The 24,374-nt window shown below is 36.4% G+C and overlaps 1 protein-coding gene across 8 annotated transcripts in view; it reads left to right on the forward strand.

Moving 5' to 3' along the window:
- Nucleotides 1–24,374, forward strand: part of MID2 (midline 2) — an 87,115-nt gene that overhangs the window by 50,655 nt on the left and 12,086 nt on the right. For 3 of the 8 annotated variants that reach the window (XM_036226417.1, XM_036226414.1, XM_036226418.1), the window contains 5 exons: nucleotides 11,047–11,170; nucleotides 11,275–11,382; nucleotides 12,781–12,929; nucleotides 20,886–21,013; nucleotides 22,197–22,430. In XM_036226417.1, coding sequence (XP_036082310.1) covers nucleotides 11,047–11,170; nucleotides 11,275–11,382; nucleotides 12,781–12,929; nucleotides 20,886–21,013; nucleotides 22,197–22,430 — 743 coding nt within the window. The remainder of the gene's footprint in view (nucleotides 1–11,046; nucleotides 11,171–11,274; nucleotides 11,383–12,780; nucleotides 12,930–20,885; nucleotides 21,014–22,196; nucleotides 22,431–24,374) is intronic. The other 5 variants (XM_016127595.2, XM_016127594.2, XM_016127596.2 and 2 more) reach the window with 3 other exon arrangements.

Here is a 24,374-nt window from a genome sequence, read left to right on the forward strand (position 1 = left end):
ATCTTTTACCAATTCTTCTCCAATGTTAACATCTTACATAACCACATAACCATCGTAACCAGGATACTATTATTGGTAGAATATTCTTCTATTAAGCAAACTACAGACTTCATTTGAATTTCACCAGTCTTTACACACATTTAACCTTTTGGGAGATAGAGGAGGGTGCAGTTCCATGAATTTTTTCATGTGTATATATTTGTGTAATCACCACCCTAATAAGAACAATACAACTTCGTCACCTTCAAAAAAAGTTATTTGTGCTACTCGTTTATAGTTACATCTGCCCCTGGCGACCACTGGTCTGTTCTTCATCGTTATAATTTTGTAATTTGTAGAATGTTATGTAAATGGAATCATACGATATATAACATATTATGATATGTTTGATAATTCATCATAATGCCCCTGAGACCCATTCAAGTTGTTACGTGTATCAATAGTTTTTTATTGTTTTACTGCTGATGTTCCACAATTTGTTTATCCATGCCCCAGTGAAGAGCATGGTTGTTTCCAATTTTCAGCTAATACAAATAAAGCTGTTATGAACATTCATGTAAGTTTGTGTGTGTGTGTGTGTGTGTGTGTGTGTGTAGACATAAATGTTCATATCTCTAGGGTAAATACACAGGGCTGAGATTTAGAGAGTTTTATATTTTTCGAGGGATTTTAAGCAAGTGCTATGCTTCACAAAAGAAGCAGTAGTGTGGAAAGAACACTGGATGGGGAGTCAAAAGATTTGGCCCAGCCATGCTCTGTCATTGATCAATAATGTGATGTTAGGTAAGCCCTTCTCCTCTCTAGGCCTCATATTTCTTTGAGGGGCTCTGTAAAGTGAGGGCCTACAATCGATTATTTCTTCAGGCTTTTGTAGATCTAACAGATTTCTGGTTCTGAAGCAATACAAAGAAGGTTTCTGCCCATTTTTAAATTAGATTGTTTGTTGTATGAGTTCTTTATAAATTTTGGATATTAATCTTTTATCAGATGTATCATTGGTATATAGCTCCTATTCAGTAGATTGTCTTCATTTTGTTGATGGTTTCTTCTACTGTGCAAAAACCCTTTTTATTTCGATGTCATCCCATTTGCTTATATTTTCTTGTGTTTTTCTTGCTCAAGGCAACATATCAGAAAACAGTACTAAGAGTAATGTCATAGAGTTTACTGCCCATGGCTTCTTCTAGGAGTTTGATGGTTTCAGGTCTTATATTTAAATTTTTAACCCATTTCGAATTTTTCTTGTTTATGGTATAAGAAGGTGGTCTAGTTTCACTTTTTGCATGTATCTCTCCAGTTTTCCCAACAGCATTTATTGAAGAGACTGCCTTCAGCCCATTGTATATTCTTGCCTCCTTTGTCATAGATCAAGTGACCATGTAGGTTTGAGTTTATTTCTGGGCTCTCTATTCTAATTCCATTGATCTATGTGTCTGTTTTTATGGCAGTACCATGCTGTTTTGATTATGATAGCCTTGAAATATAGTTTATATCAGGTAGCATGATACTTCCAACTTTGTTCCTCTTTCTAAAGATGGCAGTGGCTATTCAGGGTCTTTTATGGTTCCATATACATTTTAGGATTATTTGCTCTAAAATGAAAAATGCCACTGATATTTTTATAGAGATTACATTGAATCTATAGATTGCTTTGGGTAATATGAACATTTTAAAGATATTAGTTCTTCCTATCCATGAGCAAGGTATATGTTTCCATTTATTTGTATCTGCTTCAAAGTCTTATAATTTTCTGAGTACAAGTTTCTTACCTCTTTGGTTAAATCTATTCTTAGGTATTTTATTTTTTGATACAATTGTAAGTGGGATAGTTTTCTTAACTTGTTTCTAGTGTATAAAACTGCAACCAATTTCTGAATATTAATTTGTATCTTGCTACTTTTATGAATTCATTTATCAGTTCTAATAGTTTTTTTTTTGGGGGGGGAGGGTGAAACCTTTAGGGTTCCCTATATATAATATTATGTCATCTGCAAATAATGATAGTTTTACTTCTTCCTTTCCAATTTGGATGCCTTTTATTTCTTTTTCTTGTCTAATTGCTGTGGCTAGGACTTGCAATACTATGTTGAATACAAGTGGTAAAAGTGGACATCCTTGTATCATTTTCGATAGTAAGAAAAATGGCTTTAGCTTTTTCACCATTGATTATGATGTTAGTTGCGGGTTTGTCATAATTGCTCTTTATCACATTGAAGTATGTTCACTCTATTTCCATTTTGCAATATATATATGTATAATGATTTGATATACATATATATATTGCAAAATGATGAGTACAACAAGGTTAGTTAACACATCTATCACCTCACATAGTTATTTTTTTCTGCATTGAGAATATTTAAGATCCGCTCTATTAGCAACTTTCAAGTAAACAACACACTATTGTTAATTAACTATAATCAAGAAATCTAAAAAAGCCAAACTTAAAGAAATAGAACATTGTGTTTTCTTGAATGCATTATTGCAAGAGAGTAATGAATATGTTGCTGTTAAGTAAGATGACAAAGCTGTTTATAACAACTCCTTGATAAACCCTCACATGTTCAATTTACCTCTCACTTTCATTCCTCATCTCCTTTGCACAGAAATGACTGCATGTTTAATGAAGTCTGTCTTAGACTCTTTCTCTGATATGGAGTCCGAGAAGATGGGGTAGTGGTTACCTGAGTAGTCTTGGGTAATAATGGAAAGTCAAAAGTTTGCTGTGCCCTCCTACTTCTTGAAGTACTGTGCCTGCTTTTTCTCTCAACTTTGTTCTCAGCTAAGGTGTTAATTAACAATGGAAACAGTATTATAATGTTAAGATTCTGATATTTTATCCAGGTACAATAAAAAACCCAAAAGAACAACACAGCTCTCCATCATATGTCTGCAACCTCTGTTTCTATCCTTATTCCCCTCCCTTGCATATGTCGGGCAGATTTTCTTTACCCGAACATGTTCTTTCCTTCCTGTGTTTTTGCTCATGCTCTTCACATCATTCTCTTTGCCTGGATATCTCTTCCCTTAAACCTCATTTCTGTGTGCCTAAACCTCTGCTCATCCTTCAAGACTATCTCGGTTACATGAAACCTTCCCTAATTCCCTGATTGTCTTTTATGCACAGACAAAATTAGTTTCCCCTTCTTTATACTCTCATAGAGCTCCGTTTGTGTTCTATTAATTAATTGTTCTGATATTATATAAATTGTAATGAACTCAATTCACACTCAATTTTCTATGCTAGACTGTAAGGTTCTTGAAGGGAGAAGCTGAGTCTTTTTCATCATTCCGTCCCACTTAGGAACCTGTTAGTGCCTTGTACATGGTATAGGCACTCAGTCAATATTTGTGAAAATAAAAACTTCTTCAAATGATCTTCAAAAATGGCATTTCAAAATCTTTTCATTGAAATAGGAAGATCAATTTGGGCAGAAGATTTCAGGGAATAAACTAGGTTGACATGGACTGTGTAGAGTGGAGGACATTGGATGGAGATGCCAACAAGGATTGTATTATGATATAAATGAATTTCAATTGATTTTGGGTATAAGGCTCATCCATTATTTCATACATATTGTTCCACCTGAACAGGAAATTTCAGTTTCTTCTGAGCTCCTGTGCAGTGCTTTGCAAGACTCATGGGCATGACTGAGCAGAGGGGAGGAGAAGAGTAGGGAAATTTCTCATGAAGGTAGGCAAGAGGGAGGCCGATGAACTTTAAACCCAGGAATGAAAGACCTTTAGAACAACTGTGTGAGAGATCTCCCAAGAAACTATCAAATAAGCTCTCTGAAAGAAGCAAGAGTAAAAAGGTCTAGTACATTTACATTTCAGTACAGAACAGAAACGATTACCAAAATAAATTGCTGTCTCTTACACCTTTTTACAACTTATGGTTTTTGTGAACTCCCACATATTTATTTTATTGTAGTGACCAGCAGTAATATCCTTCAAACAGGGTACATATGTATATTTGCCAGAGGAGGGTGGAAATTTGGGATGACTAGATCTGATTCTGGATTTCATCTTTGGGCTGAGAGGTAGGAGAGACCTTCAGGAAATGAGTAGGATTGGCAGTTGGAAAGAAACATGCAATTAAAATTCTTGCTGTCTTTGAGAAGAAAGGAACATACAGTAAAAAAGAGGACCTGAAAACAATAGGAAGGCCTGTGTTCTCTGGTGCTTAGGCTTTGGAACACTATCAATGAGACTGGGTCTTAAACATCAGAAACTGCCCAAAAGTCTTTTTGGAGTGGGGAGATTTACACAAGCTGATTGCCTAGATTACCCTAATGGTATTTTCAGTGAAGATAGATTTTTTTCGACAGACATAAAAACATTTAGTCAAACCCTAATCCAGACCAACAAGCAGAGATCAAATAAAGAGCTGGAATCTTCCACAAATCAACCAACCAACTAACTAACCAATAATTCTTATCAAGATAACCCTAGTTGTTTTCAACAAAGGGTTAATAAGCAAGTAAAATGCTGCAATGTAGTTTCAAAGAAAACTGAAGATAAGGAAAATACCAGGGGTTTCAAGTACCTTCCAAGCAATTTATGATGTTGTATTTATATCATGAAGACAGTTTTGCCCTGGAGTATTTCTTGTTCAGGAAACAATTAAGTACCCCATTCTTTTGGACTGCTTCTTGACATACAAAGATTTTAATGTCACTGCTTTACATTTAATTTGAGATTTTGCTTTTTCGGCCTACTTTCTGCTTTATTAGTTGTGCCTGGCTGTTGTATTTCTCCCAACGCAACTGTCCAAACCCCACTTTAGTTCTCTCACTTCAGTCTATACTTTCTCTGCAAAATGCATTTACTATAGTATGTTTTCTACTGTTTTCCAATCTTACCTTGATTTTTCACTTCCTTAAATCCATCAGTAAAAGTTTCTTAAGCGTTTGTTGTGCGTAAGACATTGTACCTGTTACAACAAGAGAAAGAAAATGACATAAAAACGTTCTTCAGAGAGTTTGCTGTCTAGTTGAGGATTTTCAGGTAAGGGAGTGCTTCTTATATTTGACCTTTTCTTTCTATTCCTGTTACCTTCTTTAGGTCCCATTCATATCACAATAGCCTCCAAAATCATCCATAAGCTTACCATTACTTCCAATCAAATTGATCCCAGTTCATCTTCTTAAAAAAAAAAAAGTTAACCATGGCCATTCTCCCACCATCTTACCCTCCTTCTCCTCCACAAAAAAAAAATCTTTCCAAAGATACCATATTGCTTAAATGACAAAGTTCAATAAAATAAATGTGTGAATTATTTGAAAAAGAACACGATTCAATTTCATTAGCTTGGCTCAAAAATTTCCCTCCTCACCTTTTAAATGTAAATATTATCCATCTTTAAGACTCAATTCAAGTCCAATTTCATTCAGCAACTTTTCTTCATTTCCCCATCAAGAGCACTCTTTCTCTTCAATATCTGTAGCTTACAGTTTACATCACTCATTGGTATTTAGCTTATGCTACTTTGATTTGTTTGTTTTATATGTATATGGATTTCCCCAATCCAGATTACAAATTTATTGAGGACAAGGACTGAGCATAATGTATTGCATGTAAGCAACATTTAATACATGCTTAATGATAAATATGGTGGTGATTTTTTCTGGTTTCAGGGTATAGCATGGATTTTGAAGGTGGGAGGTAAGGGAAAGATTCTGGAGGTAGGGGGATGAATTCATGAGGCTTTTACAAGAATAGTCCAAAAGGGCAATAAGGGCTTCAACTTATTGGTCTCTTGGCTCAGAGCCTCACTGTATTACCATAAGTACTTTAGTGAAATTGAAAAGACAAGGAGAGCAGGACTTTGGGAGTACTATGGATTTATTTGGGATATCAAGGAGAAATAGAAGTCAGAGGTAACTGAACATGAGTAATAGCAATAATAATAATAGCATTAACAAAAAAGAGGAAATCAGCGGAGGAAACCATATTTAGAGGGAAGATCATGGGTTTGTTTTTAGACACATTGAATTTAGAGTAACTTGAATAACTACATGGACATGTCTAGCAAGCAGTGAGATATTCCCCCTCCCATTCGATTCCATGAAATAAATATTTATTAAACATCTACCATATGCCACTATATCTCTACTAGAGATATAGTCAAATAAGACACAACCCCTGGCTTTCAGAACTCATGTTTGCGCAGTAAAGACAGACTAATAAATTTCTATGATAGAAGATAGTAACTAGTATAATTGAATTACACATAAAGTATTATAAGAATATAAATAGGAACCAATTTTGTCTAAGCAGGTGAGTAAAAGTCACAGAAGTGATGATCTTTGAGCAAGGCCTGGAGAGGTAAGTAGAAGTTTGTTCAATAAACAAATGAAAAATAACTCTCCAAGTGAAAAAGTCTCAAGCAAAGGTACAGGACATGGAAGTACAAGGTGTTATAGGGAAACAACAAGTAGTCTGAAATGACTAAAGAGAGTGGGATGAGAGAATAATGATAGATGATGAGAGACAGAAAAAAAATGGCATAGATGATAGAGGCTCTGTTCACCCCTCTGGTAACCAAATCGAAGTTGTGACGGACACAAGGAGCAAGGAGCATGGAAAAATCATCTTGGATCTAGATGAACAAGCCATACAACTAGGGAGAAATCACCCTGCAATGGCAGAAGGTAGGACAGGGCAAGGACACCAGGCTGCCCGGTCTCGAGAGGTTCAGTGAGATGGAGGCTGCAGCAGCAACAGCTTCAGACGTCTCTTAAAGGGGCCGAATCCGCGAGTAAATTTTTGCCGTGAGGGACCTGCTCGCTCTTGAGCACCAGTGCTGTTTTGACTGCCCACATGGGGTACCAGGGACTTACAAGGAGACATTGTTGGGGGGCCGAGGCGAGACTTGCTTTGTACAGAAGTGCTAGCGGTATCCATTGTTCCCTGTTGAGCCCCTCCCCGCTCCCGTTTACCAATGCACCAGACACAGCACCACCATAGCTGAGACATCACCAAACTGGATAACAGAGGTCTCTCTGCCGAGACGATTCCCTCAAACCCCACCTCCCCGAACTTATGGCCCCACCCAACCCACATTCAGGTATAGCCTCAGCGCATCAGGTGCTCCTTGCTGAGCAGTACCTAGATTCACACTGGAGGCAGCTGGCCTCGGTTTCTGGTGTGGCATTTTGAGGAAACTATAAGCACAGCATCTGTGGATTGCTTGCTGAATCTTAACAGGTGGCTCTGGAGGGGCAAAAGCTTGGGCTATTTTTGGCCTGTAGCTGAACCCCTCTAAGGACTGTGCCAATGGACACCTACTTCACAAATCCACACTAATGGGACCGGGAGACTTAGAAGCTTTGCTTAGTACATGGAAACAGACACTGAAAGGCAGCCAAAATGGGGAGACAAAGAAGCAGAAACTATATGAGAGAACAGAACAGAGATCCAGATATAATGGGGTCGAGTATTCTAACAGATGCAGAGTTCAAACACTGGTTATAAAGATGCTTAACGAACTTTTGGGAAGTGTAGATAAATTCTGTGAGAACTTCAACAAAGAGATAAAAACATAAAAATGGAATAAAAAACATAAAAGAGAATGAGTCAGAAATGAAAAATACATTATCTGAGATGAGAAGTATATTAAATGGAATAAAGAAAGGAATAAACAAAGTGAATAAAGAAAGGGATCAAATGCCCTATCTAGAGGATGGGAAATCCAAGTATACTCAATCAGAATAGCAAGAGATAAAATGCCAACACTAAAAATAATTTAGGGGTCCAAATATCCATCTGATCAGCATAACTGAAGAAAATCAAAATATTTAACAGCTGTTTAAAAAAATGATTGAAAACTTCCTTAACCTGTTGAAGGAAATGGACATAAAACCCCAGGAAGCTCAGAGAGTCCCAAAAGCCAAGGATCCAAAGAGGTCCACACCAAGACACATCATAATTAAAATGCTAAAGGTTAAATACAAAGAGATAATTTTAAAAGTAGCAAGAGCAAAATGGATAGTTACCTATAAGAGAACTCCCATAAGACTGGCAGCTGATTTCTCGAAAGAAACTATACAGGACAGAAGGGCTTGCCAAAAAAAAAATATTCGACAAGATAAAGACCCAGGATTTACAACCAAGAATACTTTATCCAGCAAAGCTACCATTTAAAGTTGAAGGAAAGATAAAGAGCTTCCTAGACAAAAATAAGCTAAAGAAATTTATCACCACCAAGTCAATATTACAGGAAATATTGGAAGGACTTCTTTAAGAAGAAAAAAACATATATCAAAAACATGAATAAAGAATGGTAATAACTACATTCCTATCAATAAGTACCTTAAATGAAAAAGAATTAAGGGCTCCAACCAAAAGATAGAATGGCTGAAACGATAAGAAAACAAGACCCATATGTATGCTGCCTACAAGAAACTCACTTCAGATTAAAAGACACACAGGGACTAAAAGGAAGAGGATGGAAAAATATACTTCTTGAACAATCTAGAAGGTATTTAAGTCAGACAGAGAAAGATAAACACTATATGATTTCACATATATGTGGAATCTAAGGAATAAAAAGAACAAACTAATCAAAAACAGACTCACAAATATAGTGGAAAATTTGGTGTCAGACAGAGTGGAGAGGGGTTTGGGGGGGCTGGGAGCATGGGGTGAAGGGTTAAAGAAGTACAAATTAGTAGCTGATGGATGGTCATGGGGATTGGGAGCAAGGTAGAGGGAATGCAGTTAGCATCGATTCGTTGGCTAGGTGGAGGGTCAGGGAGGGAGGGAGCAATTTTGGGGATTATTTTACGAACTACATAAATGTCTAACCAATATACTGTATACTTGAAACTAATTAAAATAAATTTTAAAACAATAGATGGTGAAAAACAGATAACAAGTGTTAGAAACTGAAAACAGGTATTTTGTTATATTTGACTGGGGAGGAAGTATAGTGTGGTGGTTAAAGGTGTAGACTCTAGGGTTAGACTTCCTGGGTCTAAATACCCATCTCTGCAACTTAGTAGATGTGTTGCCTTGAGCGAGTCACTTAATCTATCTGTGCTCAGGTTTCCTCATCTGTTAAATGGGGCTAATGGAACCTGCCTCATAGAGTTGTTTTGATGATTGAGAGATCAGCATACTCTTCCTTTGGTATCTGTAGGGGATTGGTTCTGGGATCCTTCATGGATACCAAAGTTTGGGGATGCTGAAGATCCTTATATAAAATGGCATAGTATTTGTATATAATGCACATCCTCTTGTATGCTTTAAATCATCTCTCGGTTACTTATAATATCTAATACAATGTAAATGCTATGTCAATAGTTGTTATACTGTGCTGTTTAGGAAATGATGACATGAAAAATTGTACATGTTCAGTACAGATGCAAACATCATAGGACTAACTATACCTAGTACATGTCTGCAATAATGTAACTTTTTTTTCAAATAGTTTTTCATCCATGGTTGGTTGAACCTGCGGGTTCAAACCTGTGGCTAAGGAGGGCTGAATGTGTATGTAAACTGATTAGGAAAGTGCCTGGCATACAGTGAGTGTTATGTAAAGATTAGTCCAAGGGCTAAATTACAAGAAACAAGACAGTAAACGATCGTGTACTACATCATCAGCAGCCTCAAGACAAAACTATAATTGGGAACTAAGTCTCCAGGTACTCTCTCTAAGCACGGATCCAGGGAGCACTAGATGAATCTCTTATTTTCACATGACAGGAAGTTCCCTGAGAGAGTGAGATTATCTGCCTTGGAAAGGAAGATCCAATTTAGGTAAAGGGCAAGAAGTCTGAGAAAAAAAAAATTAGAATGGCCAGAGCAGGACTGTTTATTCACAATAAATGGAAGCTCTCATTGCAGCATGCCACTTGGAAAGTGGAAATAAAACAAAATAAGGCTGAAGTCTGGAAAATGTATTTTATTTCACTTGAGAAACAGAAAATTAACCAGCAGGTACCTTAGAGGATAAAAAAGGAGGCATCAGAGTTCATGACAGGTATTTTGTTAGACTCGGAATATGTAAAGGAACTCTCTGAAGAGTGCTAGCAATTGCACATGCAGCCCTACTTTGCTAATGAAGAACATCTAGCCTCTTGAGTGCTGATGCTCTCAAGTAACCCATTGTCTATTCCTCAGCCTTCTAGAGCTCTGCTCAAATGATCCTTGAATAGACCCTTGGAATGATTGTGCTTCCCTGTGTGACTGCTCTGTGTGCTGCTGAAATGGAACTGAATCTCGTCCGCCCACCCAGCCAGCGTAGGGGTTTCAGTAAACAGAACTTGGTTTGAATTCAGATTTTACCACTTATAAGCTGTGTGATCTTGAGCAAGTCACTAAAATTCTCTGAGCCTCAGTTCTCCATCTGTGAAATACAAATTAAAATGGCTGTATGTTATAAAGTGGTTATGATAATTACATGAAATAATTTATTATAAAGTACTTGGTACATTAAGTGCTTAACAGATGTAAGTTGATTTTCCTTTCCTTTCCCTTTATATGTGGGCAACTCAAAGATCCCCTTCTCTCACTTCAGCCTTTCTGGAGGCTTCGTACCATCTAATGTCAGTAGTAGTAGAGATGGGAAGAAGGAGTAATCAGTACATGGAAAAACAATGAAGAATGGTGACATTTTTTTTAACCTCACCCTGACGTTGCAGTAGAGATATTTTTATGTAGCCAACATCCCAAAATAGGAATGGTATTGAGATACTGGAAAGTCCAATGTGAGAAATATATACTAATACATGATGGCAACTATGTTAAAATATATCTATACGTGAAAATATTTAACATGAAGATATAGTGCACATTCATATATTTCAAAATTAGAAGGGAACGAAAACTGAAAACATTTTTGTTATGACGGTAGAATTATGTTGTTGTAATATTATCTTAATATTATTGTGCCTGTGAGGAGGGATCCTTTTCCCCTGACATACTTAAATCTCCTTACCCTCTTTTCAAAATAACAGCAGGAGGACAGGGTGCTGGAGTAAAGGGAATTGCACAGTGAAAATAACATGCCCCCATCTCATCTGTCCTTCTGCCCAGCCTTCCATTAACCATCATGATCTACCAGAGGCCGGAGAGCTTCCTATCTGTGGTGCTTCAATGCCCTTGCATCATTAATATCATCATCTCTACCCTTCTTCTAGGAGTGGATCTTATGAGGGAGGTATGGAAGAAGTTGTGCATGCTTAGCTGTCAGTCCGAACCTTTGAGAGCCTGTGGGGGACAAAGGCAACAATCACTGTGTAATATTCTGGACTTTTTTGGCAGGTGAATACTGCTATGCATGAGGCAAAACTTATGGAAGAATGTGACGAATTGATAGAGATCATCCAGCAGAGGAAGCAAATGATTGCTGTCAAAATCAAAGAGACAAAGGTAAAGCATAGAGCTCCAATGAAGCCAAGGCAGTGTTGACTTTATAAATGTCAAAGCTTCATCCCCATGATTCCAGTTTGAGCTTGTATCATGAAAGCAAGAAAAATTGAGTTTGTAGTGAGGGAGACAAGGAAGAGGCAATGTTTGGCCTAGTGCTATGAATCAAGTAAAAATAGTGACAATTCTGTGGTGTTGGAAATGTTCTATATCTTGACATGGTTGTTGGTTACATGGGTGTATGTATATGCAAAAAGTCATTGAGTTGTACACTTCAGATTTGTTAGCTTTATTGTATGTATGTTATAAGTCAATACAAAAAGAAAAAAAAGTAGTGGTAGAAATGTGGGTCAGAATTATGGAAGGTCCATGAGTGCTAGGATAAGGACCTTGGGCTTAAGTTGAAAGGCTTTGGTAAACCATTCTAGTTTCTTAGGAAGGAAGAAGACTGATTGATATGACAAAGGTGTGCAGGGTATATCAGAATAGGATGATACTGAAGTCAAGCAAGCAAGTTAGGAGACTTATGGAATGATTCTTGGTATGAATTGGTGAAGGCCTAAAATAGGAAAGTGATAACACAAATGGAAGTGAAGACACCGCTAGAAAGGAAATGATGAGTGTCATTGGCTGATCAGATAGAAAAGATGAAGCAGAGAGAGAAGACTTCTAAACTTTTAGCATGGGAACTGAAGAATTGTGGTCAAGAAGATCAAGTGTGAGCCTCCATGTATCTATATGGTTTTAAGCTTGTTGGTCTGCTGACCATGTAGTGATTATAACCTTATGTTGTGTGTACAATGTGAGAAATTATGAGAGCCTGAAGTGATGAGCAAAGCTTTGTGCCATACTGGATGGTTCCAACTAATACAGGAATTGAAGTTTTCAAGAACACAGATCTGTGAACTCAGAAATTATGTGTAAGCATACCTTGAGAGAAATATATACTTAGAAATTTAGATACTCATAAAGAAAAAAAGGTACTTTTTATTAAACATGTATTTGAAAATATATAGACAATAAAATGTGCATTATGCTGATCTCTAGGTGATAGGATTTCTTTTTATACTTTTTATTTTCTAATTTTTATATGAGCATGAATTGCTTTTGTGATCGTAAAATAATATTATCAATAAAAAGAGGCGATAGGTAACCTAGAGTATGTGACTGAGTGTGTTGCAGCGTAAGTAAGCGGGCTGTAGGTGAGAGGAGGGCTTGGCAAAACAGACATAAAGGGTAGGGTGAGAAGGTGAGTGGTTAGTACAGGGACCATTGGATGTTAATAATAATATTAATAGGCCTTATTTTTAGAATCACTGAAGCAGATTTTCATGTTGTTTTATCATTTTTAATTAAGCACTGGATGTTTTCTCCTATTTTTTCATTGCTAATACCTTTAAGGTTATGAAACTGAGAAAGTTGGCACAGCAGGTTGCTAATTGCCGCCAGTGTCTTGAAAGGTCAACAGTCCTCATCAACCAAGCCGAGCATATCCTGAAAGAAAATGACCAAGCACGGTTTCTCCAATCTGCAAAAAACATTGCTGAGAGGTGAGTTCCTTATATATTTTTTGATATGCCTGCTCTTATGAAAAGAGTTCAGCCTAAAGTCACTTAATTCTGTTCAGTCATGTATGTAGCAGTTGCCACCTAAAGATTTTACCAGCTAGTCAGTTACTAAGCTTCAGTGGAAGATTGCCCTGTGGATTCCTGGCACTCTTCTCTGTCCCTGCAGCCTACCAGTTCTTAATCTGTGAAGAATCTGAGTTCTAAATGTGAAACATTGTTAAGTATTAGCCACCAAGGCTTCAAGGGGCTACAGGGAAGACCAGATTTGACTTCCTTATATACCCCTCTCATTCATTGAAGACTTTGACTCCAGCTTTACAATATTCCTTTTTATTGCTTCTGTCATCATTCCTGGTGACATTAGCAGCATCCTTGTGGATGACCTAATACTCTCGCCATCTAATCTCCTGGCTCCTTGCAATCTCCTCCTCCAGTAACCTTCACTTCTGCTCCACTTTATCCACCCACATGCTAAACCTCGCCATCACTCAGAATTACATTTAAACCATAAATTGAAACATCCCACTTTCTAACTACAACCTCTATAATTAGTTATCTGTATTTCTTCTAATACATTTATTTTTCAACTCCATTGGGACCACTAAGTCCTGACTTCTGCCTACCAACTACTGTCTTCACTTCTTTCTTTGGCCTGTTTACGGTCTGTGATTTCTCCCTTTAGTTACTCTTTTCAATATCCCCAGTTCCTTTGCCCCACTGGCCTTTACTCATGCCAGCCTGATAAAACCCCAACCCTGTATCAGTCCAGTTATTCTCACCTTTTCCTTGCTTATATTTGAGTTGCAGAACACTATTGCAGAAAATTGCATAACCAAAGAAGTTGGTACTACTACGTCACAAATTTATGGCCTTTAATCTCACCTGCCCCCTCAGTAATGATCTGAAATCTTGTATTGCTTTGGCCAGCTTTCATTTTTCCTTGTTTCAATAATGGCTATTTAAAATTTTCTGTACTCAACTCAAAATTCCAAACCTACCACCTTCCTGTTCATGCTCAGCAAATTACTTTGCCTCCTATTTTACAGAGAGAGAGAGAGAGAGAGAGAGAGAGAGAGAGAGAGAGAGAGAGAGAGAGAAAGAGAGAGGCATAGGTATGAAATGATAAATCCCTTAACTTCTTATCCCAAACTGCTGGCCATCCACATTCATCAGTTTCACCTTCCTTCTGGTTATAATGGAAGAGATTTCCCTTTATTTGTGCTTTGGTCACATGCCTTCTTTTTTTCCATAGCTTCAATTTCTCTCCGTCTCTAGTTGATCTCACATCTACTTTTAAACTCGTTCATCTCTCTCCTATCAAAAAAGATAATACCCACAACTTTCCTTTACGACATACTTTCTCTAGCTATTGCCCTATCTCTCTTTCCCTTCACAGAAAAACTTATTGAAAGACTTTCCATTTCCTCGCCTCTAATTTACTCTTCTTAAATATTTAAAAGTTATTTATATTAAAGTGATACTTGTACATAATAAAAAGTCAAGTATTACTAATAGTCATATTGCAAGAAATAACAATCTTCTCCTCACCACAATTTCTGCTCTCCAACAATAATATTGGGCATTTTCTTTGTGCTGAGTATTATTCTAAGCCTTTGTAAGTATCAACTCAATTCTCACAAAACCTTATGAGATGGACACTATTATTATCCCCATTTTACAAATGAGAGAATGAGGCTCAGAGAGGTCATGTGACTTACCTAAGGTCACCAAACTACTAAGGGGCAGAGGCAGGATTCAGACCTAGGAAGTCTAGTGCCATAATCTATACTTTTACAACAAAGACAAACAATTTCAGCTCTACTAGGTATTTCTGTTGGCATAACGTTGTTTCTAACTAGCATCCTTATACTGCTATTTTTTTGAATTTTAGAAATCAACAGTTGACCTGCAAATTTGGAAAAATTTTCAGCCATCATTTTTTTCAAATGTTTTTAATACCACCTTTTTCCTCTCTTACAGGGACCTCAATTACATGCATATTAGGCTACTTTAAGTTGTCCTCAGCTCACTGATACTATATTCAGTTATTTTTAGTTTTTTGTTTCCTCTGTGTTTCATTTAAAGTAGTTTCCAATGATATGCCTTCAAATTCACTAACCTTTTCTTCTGTAATGGCTAATCTGTAATTAACCTCTTCAGTGTATTTTTCATCTCAGACATTGTAGTATTCATCTCTAGAAGTTCAATTTGGCTCTTTCTCTATCTTCTATATTTCTATTTCACATATTTAGCTTTTTTCTAGCTTTTTGAACATCTTGAATACAGTTATAATAATTATTTTAATGTCTAATTCTAACATCTGTGTCAGTTCAGGGTTAGGTTCAACTTTTCCTCTTCATTATGGGTTATATTTTCTTGCTTCTTTGCATGCCTGGTAATATTTGGTTAGATGCTAGACATTGTGAATTTTATCTTATTGGGTATTTTTGCATTCCTATAAATATTCTTAAGCTTTGTTCAGTTAAGTTACTGGAAAATAGTTTGATCCTTTCTATCTTGCTTTTAAGATTTGTTAGGTAGAATCAGAGCAGTATTTAGTTTAGGGGGAATTTATCCCAACTACTGAGGCAAGACCCTTCTGAGTACTCAACCAAATGCCCCATAAATCATGAGTCTGGCTGGTAGGAACAGACACTATTCCTGGTCTTGTATAAGCACCAGGTATCGTTCTGTCTTTTTGGGTGGCATTTTCTATTGCACTTGGCATTTCCCTCACATATATGTATTGATCACTATTTTGTTGAAGCCCAGTAGGGAACCCTCTGAACTTCTCCAGAATTCTCTCTGTGCTACTTTCTCATTTCTGGTATTCTGCCCTGTGAATTCCAACCAACTTAGTCTCCCTGGACTCTAAGCCTTATATTTTTAATTAGGAACTCCATTGGGCTCTGCATGAATTCCCATTCATGTAGCATTTTACTCCTTTAATTTTGTTGGGACTAATTTTCTCATAGCTTCCTAAGAATGAGTACAGAGGAAGTAAATTTTTGAGAACTTTTTGTTTTAAAATATTTAAAATTTATTTTCACATTTGATAGATTGAAAATAAATTTCCCTTGTAATTTCAAAGGCATGGCTCTATTGTCTCTTAATTTCTATTGTTGTGTTGAGAAGTCCACTGCTATTTTAATTCCAGATCTTAGAATATAACCTATATTTTAAAATCTGAAGCTTTTAGGTCTTATCTTTAATCCAGTTTTTCTGAACTTTTACTGAGAAATGCTTTGGCGTGGGTCTTTTATTATTTATTTTTGATAGGCACTAAGTGAATTTTTCCAATCTGAAGACTAGTGACTTTTACTTCTCGGAATTTTTCTTGTATTATTCAACTTATAATTTTCTCCCCTTTATTTTCTCTGTTCTCTCTTTCTGGGACTCTAATTAGTCAGATGTTGGACATCCTAGATTTCCCTCTAATTTAAATTTTTTTTCTTATTTTCTATGTCTGTCTTTTTTTCTGTCATCTAAGGTGTTTCCTTAATTCTTCATCCAACCTATTAAAGTTTTAATATAAGCATTTATATTTTTATTTATATAACCTCTTTCCTGACCTTTGCTTCTTTTCTACCATTCTTTCTTTGCTTTGTGGATTCAAACTATTCATTTATCTTCCTGAAGATATTAATGATAATTTTTAAAGTTTTCTTCTAAACTCCACATTGTTTTAAGTTCCTCTGAGTTCCTTTTCTTTGTTAGTTTGTTTAAGTTTCTGTCTTTCTCTAAACGCCTGGTAAACTTTTGGCTTCCTGTTTGAATTTAAGCTCTTAAAAGTGACTGGAAGATCTAAGGGAATTGGAACAGTTTGTTGCTTATTGAACTTTATTATAGGATTATAAGGCAGATTTTTATTAAGGAGGCCCCAAGTGTCAGTTCTGTAGGTGTTTTCTCTTGGGCCAGTTTCCCCCTGGAAATAATCTATCCATCTCATGCTTCTTGTGGGAGATGACGAGTATAAGCCTGGCTGCCAGCATGCTGGGAGGCAAGCAGGGAAGGAAAGCTGAGAGTTTTAAAACTGTTTTTGGTATAGTGTCAACGTTCTGCAGAAAGTAAACCTCACATCTTCTGTTGAAAAGGGGAGAGATAGTCTATGGTTGAGTGAATCTTGTTGCTGGCTTCTTGACTGAACTTTCTCTGGTCTGTTGCTGGTTACCACTCATCCATCCCTTTCTAGCTTTCAAACATTTGTTGACAATCTCTTACTTGCTGGAATCTCTTTTTCCATTCTCTTTGTCTTTGTCTTTGTGAGTTTACAATGTTTTATTCTTTGACTGCCATTTCAGTGGGATTTCATGAGAGCAAAGATAAAACCTATTTTAAACCACTGTTTTTAATCATCCCCATTTACTCTTCAACTCTCTGAAATGTCTTCTGCCACTACCAGACTGTTGAAAGTGTTTTTTCCAAGGTCACCAAATGAATACCTTGTGGTTAAGTATAGTAAACATTTTTTTTTATTTTGTCTTACTATTTCATCTTACTTGATCTCTCAGCAGCATTTATCCCTACTGACCATCTTTACTTGAAATTTCTCCGCCGCTAGTTTCCATGGACACTCCTGGTTTTCTTCCTATGTGTCTGATTTATTTTTCCTTTGTGAACAGTTCTTCCTAGACCTATTCTTTTAATACTATAGTTCTTTGTGATTTTGTATTAGGTTATTCTTTCTCCTTCTTCTCCTGCTCCTGCTCCTGCTCCTGCTCCTCCTCCTCCTCCTCCTCCTCCTCCTCCTCCTCCTCCTCCTCCTTTCTTCTTGTTTCTTTTTTTACTACATATTCTTCCTGTTGAAAACTAATAGCTCCTAGGGCTTCGATTACCATCTAGATGTTGATAATTTCCAACTATATCTAAATCTCCTTTTAATAAGCTCAGGTATAGCCTGTTGGGTAGGTGGAATAGATGCCTATCTATGCAGTATGATTTGAGAATCATCTACCCAACTTAAATATCTTTCTCACTGGTCTCTCACAGGGTCTGAAGTTCTCCACTATTATTCATTGTAGTGTATTAACAAGACTTTAGTTAAAATTAAATTCTAGCTTGGAGAGTTACTCTTTCTCTTTTACAAATGACACTTATTATATAATCCATTAAAAGATCAAAACCTTGAGAGATAGCTAACATGTTTTGCTTAAACATAGAAACACACGCACACGTGCATACACACACACACACACACACACACACACACACACACACCCCAACGTCATTTTTAACTCATCCATAACTTTTGAGCCACTATTAACATTTGGGAGTATAGTATCCCAATATATATGTGTATGTATACATATAACTTCACAAACATAAGTTCATGCTCTATATATTGCATTATACCCTACATTTGAAACTTAATAATATATCATAAACTTTCCCTGTCATTGAGTATTATTGTATAACATGATTTCTAGTGGCTTCATAGTATTTTATCATTTGACATATAATGCATTACTTACTTCTGTCACCATTGTTAGACAATTAGATTACATACAGTGTGTCGAGTGCCCTTTTAGTTGTACCTTTGCATACATCTCAGTTATTGCCATAGTAAGAAAACATGAAGTAGAACTGTCATGTCAAAGAATATTTAAATTTTAAATTGTTTTGATTTTAATTCTAAATTGGCCTCCAAATTTTGAATCAATTTCAGTCCTAATAAAAATATGTAGGCATTAATTAACATAGGTATAAAAGCTCCTATATTGTCATTATTTATGATCTTAAATGCTATCTCATTTTAATTTACATTTCTTTGATTTCTCATATAGTTGTTTTTTTAGTATATTTGTTGGCTATTTGTTTTCATATTTTGTGAATTAACTTTCTGTTCTATTTGTCTACATTCCTGTCCCCACTTTATTTTCTTCTCATTTCTAGACACCTTAAAATCTGATCTGCCTCCAATTTTGACCCCTACCAGTCAGTCTATCCACTGCAGCCAGAGCACTCTTCTTGAAATATAAAATTGAGCGTGTCAGTCCTTTGCCTAAAAGGCTCCAATGGCTTCCATCGCTCTTAGGATAAAATGCAAAGTTTTTAACATGACCTATGAGTTCCTGTGTGACTTTACTAATTGTCCAGCCTTCAGGTTGAAGAGAACACACACATCCATAATCTGCTTAGCTAATTCCTACTCTTCATATAGGTTATTGCTTAAAATGAACTTCCTCTGGGGAGATTTCCCTTGGGATCTGAGTCTCTGCCATGTAGCTTTTGTGTATGCTCCACTCCCTTTGTAGCAGCGCTTCTATTTCCTATTTATGTCTTGCTCCTTCATGATCTGAAAGCTTTGTGAGGGCAAGGACCACAATTAACTTGTTCTCCCAGTGTATCTCTACTGCCTAGTATAGTGCCTAGCACATTAGTTTGGCTCAGTAAGTGTTGGATGGATGGATGGGTGGAAGGAAGGAAGGAATAAAGAAGATTAAGGAGGCCAGGAAAAAATTTATAAACCAATTTTCTGCCTTAATTCTTGCCCTAAAGAGGTTGTTGTCTTCTTACTCATTAAGTTCTGGAAGATTGGCTATTCCATGTGAGACTTTAAGATTGTACCAAGTTAGTCTTACATTTGTTTATCCTGGCCTGCAGTTTATTCTTGAAACATCTCTATTTTTAGAAACAGCCAAGAGATATTGTTAGTGGGTGTGTAGCTGGGTATACATGCATGAGGGTATATATTTGTTTAACTCCTCATCCCCTTACAACTAGTTCACCATAAAAGTTTCCTCCCTGATCTTTCTACATTCAGTGCTTCTTCTCTCCAGTCTAATTTGCAATGTTGTTGCCAAGTTAATGTGTCTTTCTATTCTGTCATTTGCATGCTGAAGAATCTTCATTGGCTCTGATTCAGGAGGTCTGGTGCAGGCCCTAAACATGTATATTTTGGTCAAAGCTCCTGAAGATAATTCTGATCTGTAACTGTAGTTAAGAATGGTTTGGTATGCAATTATACACCTATTTTTTCTTAAAAAGGAACTGTCTGAATCGTTAAGGATATAGAGTTTAGAAGCCAACGAACATGTGTTCAGTTATATTTCTTTTTCTTCCTGACCCTTACTGGTTGTGTGACCATGGGCAAGTTACTTAACCTTTCTGTGTGTCAACTTTCTCACTTATGAAATGAAAATAACATTTGCTACACAGGGTTATGGTAAGGAATAAATTAAATAATGTATGTAAAATATGTGTGTATATATATGTGTGTGTGTGTGTGTGTGTGTGTGTGTAAAGTGTATCTGTATGTAAAGTATGTATGCCAAAATACTAAATGCTCAATTAGCAGTTGTGTTGTTGTTAGTCATTTAGTTATTCATTCATTCATCATTTATTCACTATGTGTCCAATATCGGGTTAGGGACTGTGGAAGATATAAGGTATAAAATATGAACCCTGCTTTTGAGATGCTTAGAATTAGCTGAGGAGATAAAACCAGCATAAATTATACAATTAGAGAATAATAAACTTAAATGTAAATGTTATGAAAGATCAAATAAAGTACAGTATTAGGGAAAGGGTTTAAATCAGCCCCAGTGTCCTGGCTTATTGATTAGCATAGAGAGGGAGAAGAAAGTCTCTCAAACTCCTCTTACCAAGCCTTCGGAGGTTTAGTTTTGATGCTGCCTGCCAGATGGAAAATGATGCAGAAGGGAAAAATCTTGTATTTACTTCTCAAAATTAAGACAGAATGGGGGAGTGTGTTTGAGGGGTGAACATATATGAACAAATATGGTATAATCCTTAATTGGTTCCTGATGATCAACATTTAAATAGTTTCCATTGGAAAAGCACAGATATGATATTTTTCACTTAATGAATCATACCCCACAAAACAGTTACTTTCATCTTGTTAAACCAGAAATCGAACACCAAATAAAGATTGCAAACCTGTTTTGATGTATATTAATGTACTTTTCTCTTTTACAGGGTCGCTATGGCAACTGCATCTTCTCAAGTTCTGATTCCAGACATCAATTTTAATGATGCCTTTGAAAACTTTGCTTTAGATTTTTCCAGAGAAAAGAAACTACTGGAGGGGCTGGACTATTTAACAGGTGTGAAAATTCTGTGCTTTCCTTCCCATTCTAATCCTTGTCCTTTGTTGTGTTTTTACTTTAAAATAATCTGAAAAAGACAATATTTATAATGAAAATGCTTTTATAACCTATAAAATGATACACGTAACTTTTTAGAAGGAACACATTTTAGTTTCTGTAACAGAAAGGATAAGTGATTTGTAAAATATTTCTGGGGACAGAATGGGTATACCATCCATACTTAAAGGTAAAAAAAAAACCCTAATGGATTTCTCCTTATGCACCTATCAGTAATATATTGTCACTTCTTATGGGGGTATAACTCATGTGGAAATTATGAAATATTAGAGAATGTTCCATGTGAGTACTGGTACCACTTAAATGATTTTAAGGAAATAAGAATTAGCAGATTAAGAAGAAAAATATAAGAAAAGTCTGGCTTGCAGACAACTTTAGAAAATGAGGGGTACAACCAGCCTTTTAAAAATTCTGGCTACCTTTAGAATTATTTGAATGATCATTTCATGAAAAAATACATGCATGCAATAACTTTGTGCTTATAGTTACTTTTGTTAATATATTAAAATAGCTGTCATTTATTGAACATCGACTTTATGCCTGACATTGTATATTAATTTTGTATCATGAGTCCTTGCAACAAATCTATGAAGTAATTATCATCCCCATTTTACTGATGAGGGAATGCATATTATTTTGCACTTGGCCAAAAATATATAGTGAAGCTTATTTTGAAATAAAAAGAAATAGGTTGAAGGTCATATAATAAGAAAGCTTATTTTGAAATAAAAAGAAATAGGTTGAAGGTCATATAATTGCCTAGTTGTCTACTTTGTAAAACCACATGTGCAAATATTAGACCACTTTGCTCTAATATTTGCACATGTGGTTTTGCACATGTGACCACTTTGCTCTAATATTTGCACATGTGGTTTTACAAAGTAGACAACTAGGCAATTATCTCAATAACCTAGACTTATATCTTTGCCTAAAATATCTTTATCGTTGAAGCAAAATGGTTTTTGGGAACTCGAGGTCTTCAGGTTGTATGGTATGTGCAATCTAAAGCTTCTTATTAAGAAAATCTCCCCAGAAGATGTTGGGTTGGGCAGCAAAAGTAACCATTGTAAAATTCCTAACAGAGAGTGTGCTTTCCTTACCTTCTTTACATTTTTCCTTACAGCTCCAAACCCACCATCTATCCGAGAAGAACTCTGTACTGCTTCCCATGACACCATTACAGTCCACTGGATCTCAGATGATGAGTTCAGCATCAGCTCCTATGAGCTTCAGTACACCATATTCACTGGCCAGGCTAACTTCATCAGTAAGTCATGGTGTAGTTGGGGCCTGTGGCCAGAGATAAGGAAATGTAAGGAAGCAGTAAGCTGCTCAAGATTGGCCGGGGCGCCACGAGGCAAGTGTTTGTAAGACATGTTAGGTTGTTTAGAACAGTGTTTCCTAAGACAGTTTAAGCTCCCTCAGGGCATTACGAAGACCTTACTGACCTGTCACCCATCAACAAGTTGTGTATTTCCTTGCTTGGTAGTCACTGGGGCCACTCCCATTTGTTTGTGTAATCCTTAGCCTTTTTTCAGTTAATACATGTCACTCCACTCTCCCAAGTCAAAACACAGCTCAGAATTCGTTCTTGGGTAGCTAAGCCACCATCATTTCTGATTGAATGTATGTGAATATCTTTTTTTTTCCTTGACTCTTCTTCCACTTCATTGTCATGGTAAAAATACATTATGTTCAGAGACTACTACTTCCTTTATAACACTGATTTTTATCAGTGAATATAGTGACAAGTGTCATGCCACTATCACTCTATCCCTTCTTCCTTTCTTCCAAAATTACACCAAATATAAAAATGTGTCAATGGGTCACAAAATGAAAAATGTTCAAAGAGCAGTCATTTAGCTCACATGTTATAGTTTCACTTTCTGATGAACTGAAGCAACCCAAGACAGAGTCAGAATTTAACTGCTTGATTACCAGACAAGAGGGGTTGAACTGCAAATTCCCCTCAGTGTGCTGGGGAAAATGGAAATGAAAGCAAAATTAAAGCTGGATTTCAAGACTGGAACTGATTTTCATCCTAAGTTGGCACCTGCATAACTGCAAATTAGTAGTTTATTTTACCAGTGTGTGCTTCTATGTCTAACTTCACAAGCTTGCATGAGGGGAGTTTTTCCAATGAAATCCTCCTGATTGGCTTCCTTTTCCTGCTTTGTGACAATTCTGGGCACATGATAGGGTGAGGAGGTGAGAGGACATTTGAGGTCAAACTCTATAGAACATTTGCCTCATGCAGCTCCAACCCAAGCCACTTGGCCCAGGTAGCTGTGTTCTTGGGTGTTCCTGGGTTCTTAGTTTGTGAAGTCACAAACTCTAAGGCTTCCCTGACATGCTTTTCTGCCCTTGTCTCTCCTGTTCTGGAAAGTCTCTGAGCTAGCAAACTTGCTTTTTCTTCCCAATATGGGAGAAACAGTGGTCTCTGGGAGGTTGAGAATAAATCCAAGAAGTGAAAGAAGTGACAAGAATCTGAAGGCTGTCACCTTTATTTCGAGGCCATATAGTCCTTTGTAAAGAAAAGCTTAAAGGATAATTCTTAATAACAGTTGGATTATAGTATCTTAGAATTGGAAGGGACCTTAGAAGTCATCTAGTCCAATCTTCTTCCCTTCTACCAGACACCCAGTAAATGATCATCCTGTCACTCCTTAAGCATTTCCAGTGATGGATAGTTCACTTCTAATAAAACAGCCCGTTCAGTTGCGTAGCTATAAATAACTGTTAGTGCTTCCTTATAAAAGGCCTAACTCTCCTAGTAAATAATAATGACAATAATAATTTATGCGTATATTGTTTTACCTTTTACAAATGCTCCCACATGCATTATCTTATTTAGCCTTATTTAGTATGAGTTCTTACTTAGCCTTATGAAATAGATCATTTTAATTCTATTTATAGATGAAGAAACTGAAGTTTAATGAGTTGCCCAAGGTTACAGAGATGCAAACTGATGGAATCGAGATTTGAACCCAAGCCTGTCAGACTTCAAGCTTAATCCTCCTTGTATCAAAGCATGGCTACCAATTAGTCCTAGTTTTGCTCTTTTATGTCTCACTAACAAACCCAATCCATCTTTCATATGACAGTTCTTAAGATAATTTTAGGCAGCTCTCGTGTCTCTTCTAATTTTTCTTCTTTTCCAGGCTAAACATCCTCAGATCTTTGAATTGTTCCTCATGTGACAGTTTCAGACCCTTTACTTTACTATCTTGGTATCCTTTTTATGGACACACTCGGATTTATCAAAGTGCTTTATAAAATATGCTGTCAAAAAAGTGAATAT

Source organism: Rousettus aegyptiacus, unplaced genomic scaffold (genome assembly GCF_014176215.1).
Source record: "Rousettus aegyptiacus isolate mRouAeg1 unplaced genomic scaffold, mRouAeg1.p scaffold_m13_p_9, whole genome shotgun sequence".
In the NCBI taxonomy this organism is placed as follows: Eukaryota; Metazoa; Chordata; class Mammalia; order Chiroptera; family Pteropodidae; genus Rousettus; species Rousettus aegyptiacus.